This window comes from Drosophila sulfurigaster, chromosome 4 (genome assembly GCF_023558435.1).
Source record: "Drosophila sulfurigaster albostrigata strain 15112-1811.04 chromosome 4, ASM2355843v2, whole genome shotgun sequence".
NCBI classification, from domain to species: Eukaryota; Metazoa; Arthropoda; class Insecta; order Diptera; family Drosophilidae; genus Drosophila; species Drosophila sulfurigaster.
The window spans coordinates 1,528,467-1,543,453 of NC_084884.1; the positions used below are offsets into that span (position 1 = coordinate 1,528,467).

At 33.3% G+C, this 14,987-nt stretch overlaps 2 protein-coding genes across 2 annotated transcripts in view; one reads left to right on the forward strand and one right to left on the reverse strand.

Moving 5' to 3' along the window:
• Positions 1-4,681: 4,681 nt before the first annotated feature.
• Positions 4,682-9,460, reverse strand: LOC133846903 (dual specificity tyrosine-phosphorylation-regulated kinase 2). The gene is given in 6 exon segments (XM_062281616.1): positions 4,682-5,218; positions 5,442-5,798; positions 6,055-6,697; positions 6,764-6,837; positions 6,840-7,598; positions 8,504-9,460. Coding segments are annotated over 6 exon segments (2,442 nt in total). The 5' UTR covers positions 8,799-9,460; the 3' UTR covers positions 4,682-4,904.
• Positions 9,461-10,083: 623 nt separating this feature from the next.
• The window catches only part of LOC133846891 (calcium-dependent secretion activator), a 33,201-nt gene continuing 28,297 nt past the window's right edge, over positions 10,084-14,987 (forward strand). Inside the window, 1 exon segment of the mRNA XM_062281601.1 lies at positions 10,084-10,306. The gene's annotated coding sequence lies outside the window, so the exon portion shown is untranslated.

The following is a 14,987-nucleotide window of genomic DNA, read 5'->3' on the forward strand; positions in this document are numbered from 1 at the left end:
CGTATAGAGTATAGTTATTACTTCAAAATTACACTTAATATTCGATTTTTGTCGAAATACAAGGGCAAAAGTGGGCGTGGTTAAAAATTGAAAAAAAACAAGTAAGATAGTTACAGTCGAGTGTGCTCGACTGTGAGATACCCGCTACCCATTTTAATAAGGGCAAAATATTGCGGTATTATTTTCAAAATATACCGAAAATACTAAAATACTAAAAATATACCAAAGGGTATGTTTGGTATATCGATACAGCACACCATTCAAAATATACCATAGACGGCACAATGTACCAGATTGTCGGCCAAAGCAACTCAGACCCCTAGTAAGTAGGCGATTTTGCCCATACAAAAGTATTTCTTTGATAACTTCCACAATTTTATCTGATCGCAACCGAATTTTCAGGAATCATAACTACTGTAGTAATTATAGTATGTACTAAAATTCGCAACTCTAGCTTTAAAATTACGCTTGTTATTCGATTTTTTGATTTGCGGGGGCGGAAGTGGGCGTGGCAAAAATTTGAAACAAACTTGATCTGCGTGCAAACATAACAAATGCTGTCGAAAAAATAGCTCTATATAGCTCTATCTCTTATAGTCTCTGAGATCTAGGTGTTCATACGGACAGACACACAGACGGACATGGCTATATCGTCTCGGCTGTTGACGCTGAAAAAGAATATATATACTTTATAGGGTCGGAGATGCCTCGTTCTACCTGTTACATACATTTCCTGCCGGCGGGTATAAAACCGCACTCTTAAGTATTTATTAAATAACTTCTACAATTCTTAACTGCTCTTAGGATAAATTTTAATCTGATCGCAACCAAATTTTCAGGAATATTAAATACTATACTATACTAGTTATTATAGTTTAAAAATTACGCTGGTAACTCGATTCTTCAATATTTTATCGTATCGGCTGTTGACGCTGATCAAGAATATATATAGTTTATAGGGTCGGAAATGACTCCTTCTGCCTGTTACATAAATTTTCCCCAGGCACAAACTTATAATACCCTTCTGCCCTATGGGTGTTGAATATAAAAATGCCATTTACGCTCGCTTAGTGCATAGTAGACACTGGAGTGGTGGTGCTTCGTACGTGAACTATCAGAAAAGTGGGCGAGTATATATTTTTGTACATTACTCACATTTTTGATTCCATAATGTCAGCAGTGATCTACTTCCAACTGACTCTATATAAGAGCAACACCTGCAAATTTCAATATAAATGTTATTACAAATCGATGCGATTGACAGTATTTATAAAATTAAGTAGGATTTTAGAACACAGGGTACTAGACCACATCAGAATAAACAGAAGACGGGTTCACGTTTATTTATACAATGTCGTCCACGATTAGCTGAGTTCCACACATTGCAGTGTTCGAAATTCGGGCATCTCTATGTACGACTATATATAAATATATATATATGTATGTTATAAAAAAATGTTGATGAACAATTGAATGTAAATGGACACCAGAACCGATATACATATTTCGTTTCAAAACTGTGGGAAGGTCTGATTCTTATGCGTCCGCATCATCCGTCAAATCTAGTCTTTTTAACAATGGCTGATTGAAAATTTTGACTATTCGAAAAAATGTTTGTTAATATGTAAAGTTGTTTCGTCTTGTTTTATAACAGTGCTCACTTAGAAACCTACCCAAAACATATCTGTGTGTAATTTCGATGCATACATACATACATATGTATGTATATATGTATGTACATATACAAATATTGCAGTGTTTAAATTCTTTCCTATTTTTGCTTTTAGTTCACTAGCGTTTTTTTTATTTATTACACTTTATTAACTACACTTTTAATTTATTTAAAATGTGACATACTTTTAATTATATTGACATGTATAAAATTTCTTTATTATAGTAAAAAAATTTAATTACAAACAAATTTCAAAATAATGAATAAATTCATGAGAATATGAATCTAATTAAAAGTAAATAATATTTTTTAAGTTTTCTAAGTATGCATTTCTTGTTCATTTTGTTTACCTTTATTATTATTATTATTTATTTTGTTAGTTTTATGTACATATGTATATTAAAGAGTCAAAATATAATCTAATTTATTTGCTTGTTACCTTTGGTAAACTAAAAGTAGAAAGATTTCCACTTCTGTTTCCAACTATTCGAACTGGCAACTGATCCAAATATAAGAGCAGACAACTAGCTACCTTGACCAGACTCTGTAAGCTTCCAAAGGCAATGCATATATGTACATACATATGTACATATGTAGTACACATGCTTAAAAGCTTTTCAGATATTTTATTTCATTGACAAGAAAGTTTTTCGAATGATTCTTTACTTTCTTCGGTTTTAATACAAAAAAAGCACAAATGTAATTAGTTTAATTTGTTATTGGCAAAATTCGGGAAAAATAAATTCCATACAAACCACAGTTAACCTATGTGCTCAGAACAAAGTCAAAAGATTATAGTTTTAACACTTTATTTTAACATGTTTCTAATAAAGCAATTTGTATTATTCACGAATGTTTTTTTTTTTAGATAGAAGTATTTGTTAATTTCCTAATTTACTTAATTTAAAATAATAAAAGACGTAGGATAAGCAATGTTTATATTACAAATAATAATAAATGAATAAATATTAATATGATGAAAATTCTTTTGTTTGTTTTCTATTAGTTAGAAAATAATTGGGAACTGTTGGCTTAAAGTTTGAAAATTTTAGGTGTTTATAACGCTATTTATTTAATATTAGCCATTTAAGTCCAATCTATGTGGTCTAACAAGAATCACAGGAGTGAATATAAGGCAATGATAGACAGTATCAAGAGTTGAGACACGATTTGATAATACTGCAAGAGATGACTTCGGAGTGTAAAATAAAAATGCAAATACTTTGTTAATAAATTTTTAGTTTAGTTATAAGCCATTTTTTGCAGTATTCAAATTTGTATATCATTGAGGATGTAGTAAATATTATCCTTACCGTTTCGAATGACGATTGATATCTTTTTACTCGCTACCCATAGGGTAGAAGGGTATTATAATTTTGTGCCGACAGGAAATGTATGTAATAGGTAGAAGGAGTCATCCCTGATCCAATAAAGTATATATACTCTTGATCAGTGCCAACAGCCGAGACGATCAAGCCATGTCCGTCTGTCCGTATGAACACCTAGATCTCAGAGACTATAGAAGATACGGCTATAATTTTCCACAGCGTCTGTCCGTCTGTCCGTATGAAACACTGGATCTCATAGACTATAAGAGATAGAGCTACATTTTCTTTGATAGCATTTCTTATGTTTGCACGTAGATCAAGTTTGTTTCAAAATTTTGCCACGCTCACTTCCGCCCCACAAATTAACAAAAATCGAAAAACAAGCGTAAAATTAAAGCTAGAGTGGTACATGCAATAATAACTATGGTGAAAATTTGGTTGCGATCAGATAAAAATTGTCGAAGTTATTAATGAAATATTTTTGTATGGACAAAAACGCCAACTTACTAGGGGTCTTAGTGGCTTTGGCTGATAATATGGTATATTGTTATGTCCACGGTATATTTTCAGTGTGGTATTATTTCGATATACCAAATATACCAATAAGTATATATATTTTTAGTATTTTTGTATATTTTGAGAATAATACCGCAATGTTTTGTTTTATTCAAAATCTGTAGCCGGTATCCCGAGCTTTCTTCTTTTTTATAAGGTTGAGTTTAACCTTAATCTGCAGTTAATAGTAAGGATACACAATCGTAGTTCACCGGGATTACAATACTAAATAAAAAGAATACTAAAAATTATGATTCATTTATTTCAGTTATTTTGTCAATAAACGGAGTAAAAAGACTATAAACTTAATGAATTGATATTTAAAATTAAAAAACATGAAAAGGAATATGTAACTGGAGTATTAGATTGGCAGGGAGATGTTAAAAACCTATTAAGTTAGAGGCGAATTAAATCTAATGATACAAATTTAAACTATTTGGATTATTAATTTAATTATTGTTTTTCATATTTATTACGTGATTCAGACAGTTGAGATCGTTGCCTAATATTTAATTAGGTGTGTTCCTAATGTATCATGTAGGCGCTAAATTGGAATACATCCAAATCCATGGGAGTTGAGGCTACAGTCGAAATTATGTACATTTTCATTTATAGGAAGACTGCCATAAAGGAAAATCTAAAGAATCTAACATTTTATTACAAATTCAATATAAAATTTAATTTTTGAGATACGTCCTTTATATATGAGTAAATTTGATCTTAAATTAGATATTGAAAAAATACTTGAACAAAACCTATTTATTGAAACATTTTTTTATTACCATCACCCCTGATGCGATATAATTTTGTTATTTAACATAAATATCTACAATTCTAATATCTATGTATAAAATAAATAAAATGTCTATTAAATAAATATACATACATACATTGATATTAGATTTGTAGACATGCTGTAGAATGCAATTCATACATTTTTGAAAATTAAATATTGTACACACTCTTTAGAATAGCTTCAACAAATATGCTAAAATAAATATAAAGAAAGTCTTGTAGAATATTTAATTAAAAGTTAAACTAATTTTACATAATAAAAATCTTTCATTTGCACACAAATGCAAAAAATTCGAGTCCTGATTTTTATTACTTCATTTTATCTAATTTGTTTTTGTTTATTTTATTTTTCGAAACTATTGCGGCATCTATTAAATCATACACAATGATAGACTTGCAGTAAATGAAAGTTACATATAAATAGCATATCTAGGAATCTCATATGGCAGCTTGTGTTGTTAATGGAGTGTCTATCGTCGTATACAGTAACAACAATCACCGCCTTTCGTTGATTAAACCTTCAGATACATTACAATAAATTTGCATATATTTTGCTATATATTCTGCGGCGATTTTAAATTTTGTGCCTGAGCCTGAGCGTTCAATTGTTGTATTGAGCTCGGTTTATGCACCGGCTTAACAGCAGTATAGACATTATAGGAATTCATATCCATGTTTAACAAAGCCTGTGTATCAGACAGATTATTAGCAATACATAACTCAGTGGCAGCGTTTCGAATTGGTGTCGTAGTAGATGAGGTACTATAAACGGCAAATGAACCTGCCATTGATTCCGGCAAATGACTTAGAGATTTTGTGACTCCGCCCCCATTTAATACGGAGTTTATTGAAGAAATGTGCGACAGGCCTGCAATGAAAAGCACAAGGTAAGCAAAATGTTATAGTGTATATACCAGCTTTGTATGGTCAAAAAATAAATAAAAAAATTAAAATCGATATATTCCCCCAAACTTGATGCTTGGAAGGGCATATAGATGTAAAAATTTTTTTACAGTTTTTAATTTAATGAAAAAATAATTTATATTGCCTAATAAGTTTAGAGATAATTGTGGATCTTTTAAATATCTTACGTTCACATTCATTAGCTGTATAGGGCACGTGTGATGATAAGGATGAATGGTATCTGGATGTCATTGAGCCGTTGTCGGTATCAGTAAGATTATTAAAAGCTCGCTTGCTTGCTGCAAAGTCTGCTGCATTATTCTGTAATGCAATTAATGGAGGAGCACCAACAACACTTTCCGAAGATGTATTAGAATGCACGGTTGTTTTACTTAGAATGTTGGTTAAAACGGAAACCGTTGGTAAGCTAGTTGGAGAGGTTACTGATCCGCTTAACTTGGCGCTTACACCGCCATGATGCGTTCGCTCATTACAATTACTTGGCTCTCTGTCACTCGCCTCAGTTACTCCAATTATGTTAATACCTGAGAAGAAAAAAGCCAAATCTAAATACTATTGTTAAGAAAATATTGTATTAATATGTGACATTTATTTGATTCGTTAGGGAAACACTTTCTTATGTATGCAATATTTTAGGTTGGCAGCAAGGAAGAATATTCTTTTAGTCCTATTAGTAATGGCCCTTGAAGGTGTTGACCTTTCTAGTTTTAAGGTTAGATCGTGCTCTCGCTAAACCTTTTAAAAGCATTTTGACTCTTTAAAAATAAATACAAAAGTTACCTGTGACTGGCGATTGCTCGCCACTAATGCTGCCACCTCCTGCGCTGCTACCGCCACCAATGCTGCTTGATCCGCCTCCTACTGCTCCGCAACCGGCACTTGTACTACTTGGTGGCCTCGGTAGTCGACGACGTAACCACGGATGTTTTAGAGCCTCAGATGGTGTCAGTCGCTTATCAGTATCCCATTCCAGACAACCGCGAATGAAATTAAGAAACAAAGGATCCTTGCAGCCGTCTAATGCTTTAGAGAGGCTCTTCGAACAGGGTGGACCACGTGGTTTGCCGCGGCGTGATTGTCCGCCGATTAGAACGACCATGCCGTCGGCCATTGTGCGAACAGTGCAATATCGGGGATATCCTTTTGGGCTAAAGAACGTTTTTGTTCGTTTAGCGTTGGCCAAAATCGCTTTACTCGGCATCCCTAGAACTTCAATAATACAAGCCAATTGATCGCTTTCATTTTCACCCGGAAATAAAGCGTGTCCCGATAACAGTTCCGCCAGTATGCAACCCAAAGACCACATGTCAATGGCCCGTCCATATTTGGCTCCCAATATAACCTCAGGAGCACGATAAAATCTCGACTGAATATATGTGTAAACACGCTGACTTTCGAAGCAGGAAGATCCAAAGTCAATAACCTGTATGGTAGTTGACATGTATATATATTTATTTAGAGTATGTAATGTAAAGTAGTAAATTATTACCTTTATGCCGGATCGACCTTGTTGTTTTAATAACACATTTTCAGGTTTCATATCACAATGGATTATTTCATTTTATAGAGTGCATCCAAACATTGAAGCAACGAATGAGCAAATTTCCGGACCAATTGTAAGCTAAAGCCCTTAAAACCGTTCTTTTTAATCAATTCATATAAATTTATGCTTAATAGTTCGAAAGTAATACACGTATGATTGCGAAAAGTGAAATAGTCAAACATGTGGATAATATTCATTGTATTGTATTTGTCATGTCGCCTCAAGTGATGTAAGATTCGTATTTCCTCCTGAGCCTGGCGATGGAAACGTTTCTCATTGCGCACAATTTTCAGCGCGACATGCTCATGCGTCTTATGATCGTAGGCTTTAATTACTTGTCCAAAGCTTCCCTTTCCAATAATTTTTAGCATTTCATAACGATAGGCAACGTGATCGTGTGGTATATGAATATAGGCGCCCTGTTCATTATCATAATCCGAATTATTTGGACCGTAAATCCCGGGACGTTTCTTTGCATTGGCGCCTATGAAATATATTTGCGGATAGGCCAAAATTTCACTGCGTTCGTATGGCGTTAATTTATGCATGTAGAGAATCATCACTTGTTGTGGAGATACAACCAAAGCTTTTGGTTTATCTTGTAAAGCACTTTTTTGTTGACCAGACATAATTATTTGTTCATGAAATGAGTATTGCTCGATTTTAGTGGCTACTAATGACTTCGATAGTGAACATTCCATTCCAGTCTCTTTTAGCGGTAAGCTTGATGGTTCCAACTTTATTAAGGGTGAGCCCGTTGATACTTTCAAATGTAAGCTGCCTACAATGATTATACATTAAGTAAATGCTCTGAGCTGACACTAAATATGCTATTTGAAAGAATAATCTTTTAGATCTTCGTTAACTTGTATCAAGCGCTCTCATCTAGTATTTTGGGACTCTAGTATTACGATAGTCCTATTATATGCAAATTTGTTTTAACTATTATTGTTTAAAACATTTATATGTTCGACAATTTCCTATTAATTTTTTCTCTGAGAATATTATTATGAGCTAACATTTGGTATCAAAGGGTGATCAATATATTTTATATTATCTTTACTTTAAGTTATGTTTATATAACATAGTGTTTTTCTAAAGAGTCAAGGTAACTCTTTTCAAGGCATAGATTTACTTCAAGTAAGAAATCTCTAGTCGTGTGTTCTCTTCCTTGAAATAACCGATACCTATTTTGAATAAAATTAAAACTGTGTGTTATTTGTATATACATAAGTATATCAAATTAATACAGAGAAAAATACTACGATATGACAAAAATACTAAGATTTATTATTAAATTTAAATTATACTTTAGAATATAAAATATACCAGATTGCCAACTAAAGCAAAATAGTATAGATCGATAGCAGTAGTCTTTTTGTCAAATTCAATTTTTTCTTGAATATCATCTTCAATCATTTTTATCTGATTGAAGTTAGAAACATGCAGGCGAGTGAGCTCGACATGGCTTTAAAATTTCTAAAACAAACTTGATCTGCATACAATATTAACAAATTATGTCAAGAGAGTTGTGGATCTTTCTCTTAAACTCTATGAGATCTAGGTGGTCACACGAACAGACGGACATGGCTTTACATGGTCTTCAGAAAATATAAGTGCGTGATTAAGGCTCCGACAAATATAATGCGAGAAACGCTGTTTTAACTTAAAATATTAAAAACTTACCTTCAGCCCCAGCGCATCCATCTTGAATATCTGCAGAAAAATTATTGCTGGGTATATCATCTATTGCAGGCGTTGCTTTTATCGTTGGTTTCGCGATCAGTTTATGATCATGAAGCATTATAGTCGTGCCATAACTACTGCCAAAATACGGAATGGTAGCCAAATTATTTGCATTACCATTTTCCAATTCCAAACCCAATCCCATGGCTATTCCTTTGTCACTGTCAGTTTGTGTTTGGTTTAATGCGAGCAGCGCAGGCGGTGAAGTTGCTTTATCTATGCTCTGCATGTTCATTGTAGGGTTGATCGCTTCAAGTCCGCTCCGCTCCTTATTGAACTTTGTTGTTGTGTGCCAACCATTTCGTCAATGGAATTATTGTTGAGCTGCGAGTTTGTTAGCTGGGTATTGTCGCTGGTCCAATCTTTATTATTAGTGAATCTGTTGTTTTAATTGTGCAGTCTGACTGCTTCTGTTTGTGATCTATTACTAAAGATTGCATTCAAATTTCTTTGATTGTATTAGCACTTTCTCGGAATATCATTCAAACAGCATTTTTGTTTTACTTGACCATGAGCGAGCGTACATACATATATTTTATAGCACGTTTGTCGTTGAAAGCAACACCGGCCCCATAACTAAGAGCGTTTAATACATTTTGCTACAGAAATTTGGAAATAGTTTCCTGCAACTTTAATTTAATTTATTGGGTCTGTTGATGTTGCTATATTCACTACGACCCCACATCAAGTACAGGCAGGCAAAATCGCACCACTCCTATTTTGCCTTACTCTGCAATTATTGTTTAGTTTGTGTTGACGCATAAATAAATGCTAAATTAACAAACTTCGAATGCATGTACAAACCAATAGTATTATACATATTTTCGTATTACCATTTAATTAGTTTATACTCCCAGGCAACTCGCACTTAAGAACAATCAATTTACAGCACAATCTGTATATGAGTGAAATAATATATCGATATATAAGTTTCATAATATCGATAGATGCATTTTAATTTTACTGAGCTCTTGTTATTAAACCTAATATGTACAATGCAGAATTCGATATAAATGCATTATTGTTTGAGAGTTCAAAATTAAATATCACACACAATTTATATTTAATTCTCTACTGCTAGTTCGGGAATACAAATTTTTAATTTATTACATTTAAATTAGAATACTTCTACCAATAATTTTCCTTTAGGTAAAGTGTTCTAGTTTTAGCCAACCCTGTCCTTTACACACATACATATGATTCAATAATAGGGTTGCCAATTCGTTAAAAATAGTAATACAATTATTCCATATCATCATTATTATTGATACGTTGAACTCAAACATTTTTAATTATACTTAATTTAAACGTGTTGAATTAAATTTTTATATTACCTATCACTTAATAAAAATATTGTTAAAACATTGTTTATTGTTCACAAACGATAAGTCGATATTATAGCATTGGCATTTGTCCCGCATAGTTGTCAAAAGTTTCAGTTGAGTGTAACATGTCTATCGGAGACCCACCACAATCTACTAAATTTGTATAAAAGTTTGTAATCAATATTTATTAAAAAACCCTTATCGAAATTGCGGAATATTAAGTCTCACGTAAATCTTGATTAAAAATATTAATTTGACGATTTTATATCCTATTTGCTTATCTTGCCAATTTTTTCACAAAAATATCAATCACAAGGATTAGAGCGAAATCTACATTCAAACCTTGTATATTTATAACCACGAATTTGAGATTACAAATTTAAATTATGCATACAACTATAACATATTAACCTAAACTGTAAGTAAACCATTGATAAATTGATAAAATCATCGTGTGATAATTGCATTTCTAAACGTATTGTAAGGACAGTGCTGCAATGTTGGTTCACTTACTTATATATAAATATGTGAGTACATATGTACATGTATACATATACATATGTATGCATGGGAACTTTATTATAAATGTACTCATCAAATTTATATTGTTAAACATATTAATTGGTATTTATTATATTTCTACATCATTGTTCCATTTAATTTTCGGTTGAACAATTTTCACCCTTATGGTGTTAAATCTGGTCCAAGATGGGTTGGGGATGACATTGGGGTTGAATTTAGTGTGTGATACACGTTTAGTGTAGTTGTACATAAATAAATACATACAGTGACTCCATCAAATAATCGGACACCACTTTTGCAAATCTAGAGTGCGCTTTAACTACCTACATATATTTATTTACCTACATTTAACATTTTTGGTATTAAATGATAAATCAGGATTTTATCTAACTGATAAGTCAATATAAACCTGAAACTTGATTTCATAACTATTTTTATACCCGCCACCTATAGAATAGAAGGGTATTTTAACTTTGTGCGAGAAGGAGGTATCTCCGACACTATGAAGTATATATGTATATTCTTGATCAGCGTCAATAGCCGAGACGATATAGCCATGACCGTCTGTCTGTCTGTCCGTCCGTCTGAGCACCTGGAACTCAGACTATAAGAGATAGAGATATATTTTTAGCACATATGTTTACACGCAGTTCAAATTTGTGCCACGCCCACCTACACCTCTGCAAATCGATAATAATCGAATAACAGGCGTATTTTTGAAGCTAGAGACAATTGTTGTACAAAAACTTTTACTTACTACGAGTCTTACTAGCTTTGGGTCACAATCTAGCATATTTTGTACTCTATGATATATTTGTACCCTCTACCCATTGGTATAAGGGTATTTTAACTTTGTGCCGGCAGGAAATGTCGATCTGTCCGTCCGTTTGTATGAACACCTAGAGACTCACTCAGAGACTAACATATGTATAAGAGATATATTATATAATTATTACATAAGAGAAATATAATTTTTTCGACAGCACTTGTAATGCTTGCACACACTTATTGACTGGAATGGCAACAATATCCCAAGCATATATTACTGCAATTTGGTTGCAATATTTTTTTAATTTTTAATTGCATATCTATTTAATTAATATGATATATTTAATATGCTATTAATCTTTTCGAGAAAATGCCTCAGACATTTTATTTTTAATTGGTTTTGTAATTATTTACCTTGATGATTCCCTTCACTTTGCCGATATGAATTCGGAATAATAATTGTGGAACTACTGGTTTGTTCAAGTACATTCCAGTATCCGAGTATCGATACACATACAAATTTTCTTGTGCTGGGAACAAAATGTCACCGCGAAAATTTTTCAAGGCCGTTATTTTTAATATGGAGTTGCACAGAAAAAACCGCCATAATTTTGAACTTAAGATTTGTTCCCATTTTTAGGATAGCTATAATATATGGCTTTTGGAAAAGATCATGACTTAACAGATAATTTAAACAATTTAAGAAGCGGTCTACAGATACTACCAGCGCAATACCTTAGCACACAACTAGGCACTCCATCCGGGCCTGCTGAAAAAACAGGTTTTATAGCCAATAGTTCGGTTAAAATAGTGCTTTCAATAATTAAAGAACTAACAATACAATTAGATTAATATACCTGATAAGAGAAGGGATTTTGAAAACTTGGAACAGAATATGTTGTTTAGAAAAAGTTAGCAAATAAATCGGCAATGCCACGACCATTAGGTATTGTCATATTCTCCAAAGACATAAATGCTGGCGGTCACACGAATCTACGCTTCGAGTTAACGAAGTCATAAAATCGTTTTGGATCACGCTGAAATCTTATTCTGCACCTACTCAAATAATTATTATAACACTCAGAGTGCGGAAAGCTGTTTGAGCAACAAAATAGCGGAGAAAATCAAGAGAAGAGCCAGTTTCCATGAATTTTTATACCCGCTACCCATAGGGTAGAAGGGTATTATAACTTTGTGCCGGCAGGAAATGTATGTAACAGGTAGAAGGAGGCATCTCCGACCCTATAAAGTATATATATTCTTGATCAGCGTCAACAGCCGAGACGATCTAGCCATGTTCGTCTGTCCGTCTGTCCGCCTGTGTGTCTGTCCGTCTGTCCGTCTGTCCGTCCGTCCGTATGAACACCTAGATCTCAGAGACTATAAGAGATAGAGCTATAATTTTTTCGACAGCATTTGTTATGTTTGCACGCAGATCAAGTTTGTTTCAAATTTTTGCCACGCCCACTTCCGCCCCCGTAAATCAAATAAATCGAATAACAAGCGTAATTGTAAAGCTAGAATTTTGGTATATACAATAATAACTATAGTATTTATGATTCCTGAAAATTTGGTTGCGATCAGATAAAAATTGTGGAAGTTATTAAAGAAATACTTTTGTATGGGCAAAAACGCCTACTTACTAGGGGTCTGAGTTGCTTTGGCTGACAATCTGGTATTTTGAGCCGTATATGGTATATTTTGAATGCGGTACTATATCGATATACCAAACATACCATTTGGTATATTTTTAGTATTTTTTAAGTATTTTCGGTATATTTTGAAAATGATACCGCAATTTTTTGCCTTTATTAAAAATGGGTAGCGGGTATCTCACAGTCGAGCACACTCGACTGTAACTTTCTTACTTGTTTGTAGTGTGTCTGTCGACTTACGATTTTTTAATTTCGATAATTTCTTAGAAACCCATAAGGGTTTATCAGACAAATGTGGAATTCTTGATGGAACACAAACATCAAATAGCGAGTTCAAAGTAGTATAAAAAAAATGTATCCGCTATATCCATGTTCCTAGACAAAGAAAGTTGCGACCAGTCAGTTTGAGATATAAGCAGGAAAAGTTTCTTAAAATCGGTATTCCGAAAACAACCGAGAACGTTCACCAAAACGTACACCAGACTCTGTCGCGTTATGTAGAAGCTCCAGAAAAATCTCTGGGATGATAACGATCTTCAGGAAAATATATTAGAGAGGTTCTCGATAGAGGAATATATGAGCAGAAAATAAAAATTTTAAAATTACCAAAGAATAATGTGAAAAGTATGATCAATCAATTCTGAAGCGAATTGAGGATCTACTGCACTTAAAACCCCACCACCACGACGTAGCTTGCGATCACGTCTGTATAAGAAAAATTAATTAAGAAAAATTTCAGTATCAAGAATGCCATTCTTTAACCATGTTTCAGTAAAGGCAATAACATTGCAAGGAAAAGATAAACTATTTAAGTATAGGTAAATTTACTGTAAATGACTGTACCTTTTGGTAGCCAAGAAGTAAAGAAGTAAGTTTTTTTGAATTGACAGACATAGAAGAAGGCTTTGAATTAGAATTACGACTGTTAGAAAGCGAAACCGGAGACCGATTTTTCTTTACAGTAAAACTTTCAAAATTGTTCAGCAGGTACACTTATTTTAAAAAGATGAAAGTTCACGGTAATACGAGAAATTAAATTCGTCCACCTTAACACTGGCTCGAGATTTGGACTTAATATAACTCAGAATATCATAAGATATCGTATCAGGGGCAAGCCTTGAAACAAACATGTCTTTTTAGGCGGTGGCAACTAACGTGTTATGGACAAATAAAGTAGGAGCTGGAGGCGATTATTGAATCGTTACAGGACTGATGGTCTCGTCAGAGGATGGTGATGGTTGAATTCTTCAACCGTCTCCAACTCGACTGAGGGTAAGGGTGCGGAGAACTAAATGGCATTAGTTCACTGGGACAGAGAGCTCAATCGGGGCAATCAATCAATCAGTTCGCGTCTGCCCTATAAACCCATCGATATCGTGTTTAGAGTCCATGCAGTGTACTACGTTGTCGCACAACCAGCACCAAACAAAACAAATTTAGGCACCAACTGAAACCTGGCATTTTTGACATACTAACATATAGCTAAAAAACTAAACAAAACAAAAATAAGAATTTTAAACACAGTAGATAATTGATTGTCAACTAATATAATTTGTTCTTACAAAGAGCACAAAACACAAGCACAGAGAGTAAGCGCGGATCGAGCGAGACGCAAGATAGACGGTTTCCAACTACAATACCAAGAGGGAGAGTTAACTATTGTAGCAGCGGCAACGAAAATACATGTTGTCTTGCAAGCAAAACAATGCAATGCAAAGTTTGACCACCAGTTTGTTGTTATATTTTAATTAAAATGAAAATAATGTAATTAATACAAGTAGAGCCACTGTAATTTAACAATCCGTAGTTAAACACAGGTAAGAGAGTAAATTATCGACAACTATATAAATTTAAAGGAATGTTAAATTGATTGAAATAATACATTTTAGTAGGAAGAAAAAAACACGTCCGACTGGGAGCGAATTATTATTGTTATACAATTAATATATACAATATATATATATATATATATATATATATATAAAAATAATATTAATTTCAATGGAGCAATTTGGCACGAAATACCGCCTGAGGGGGTATCGTATACCTCTTGGTGAAGGGGATAAGGTTAATTTTGTCTGTATTAATTCTTAGCCCGGCTGCTTCGGCCCATGACTTAACTTCCCGTAAAGTAAGTTCCATTACGGAGCTGAG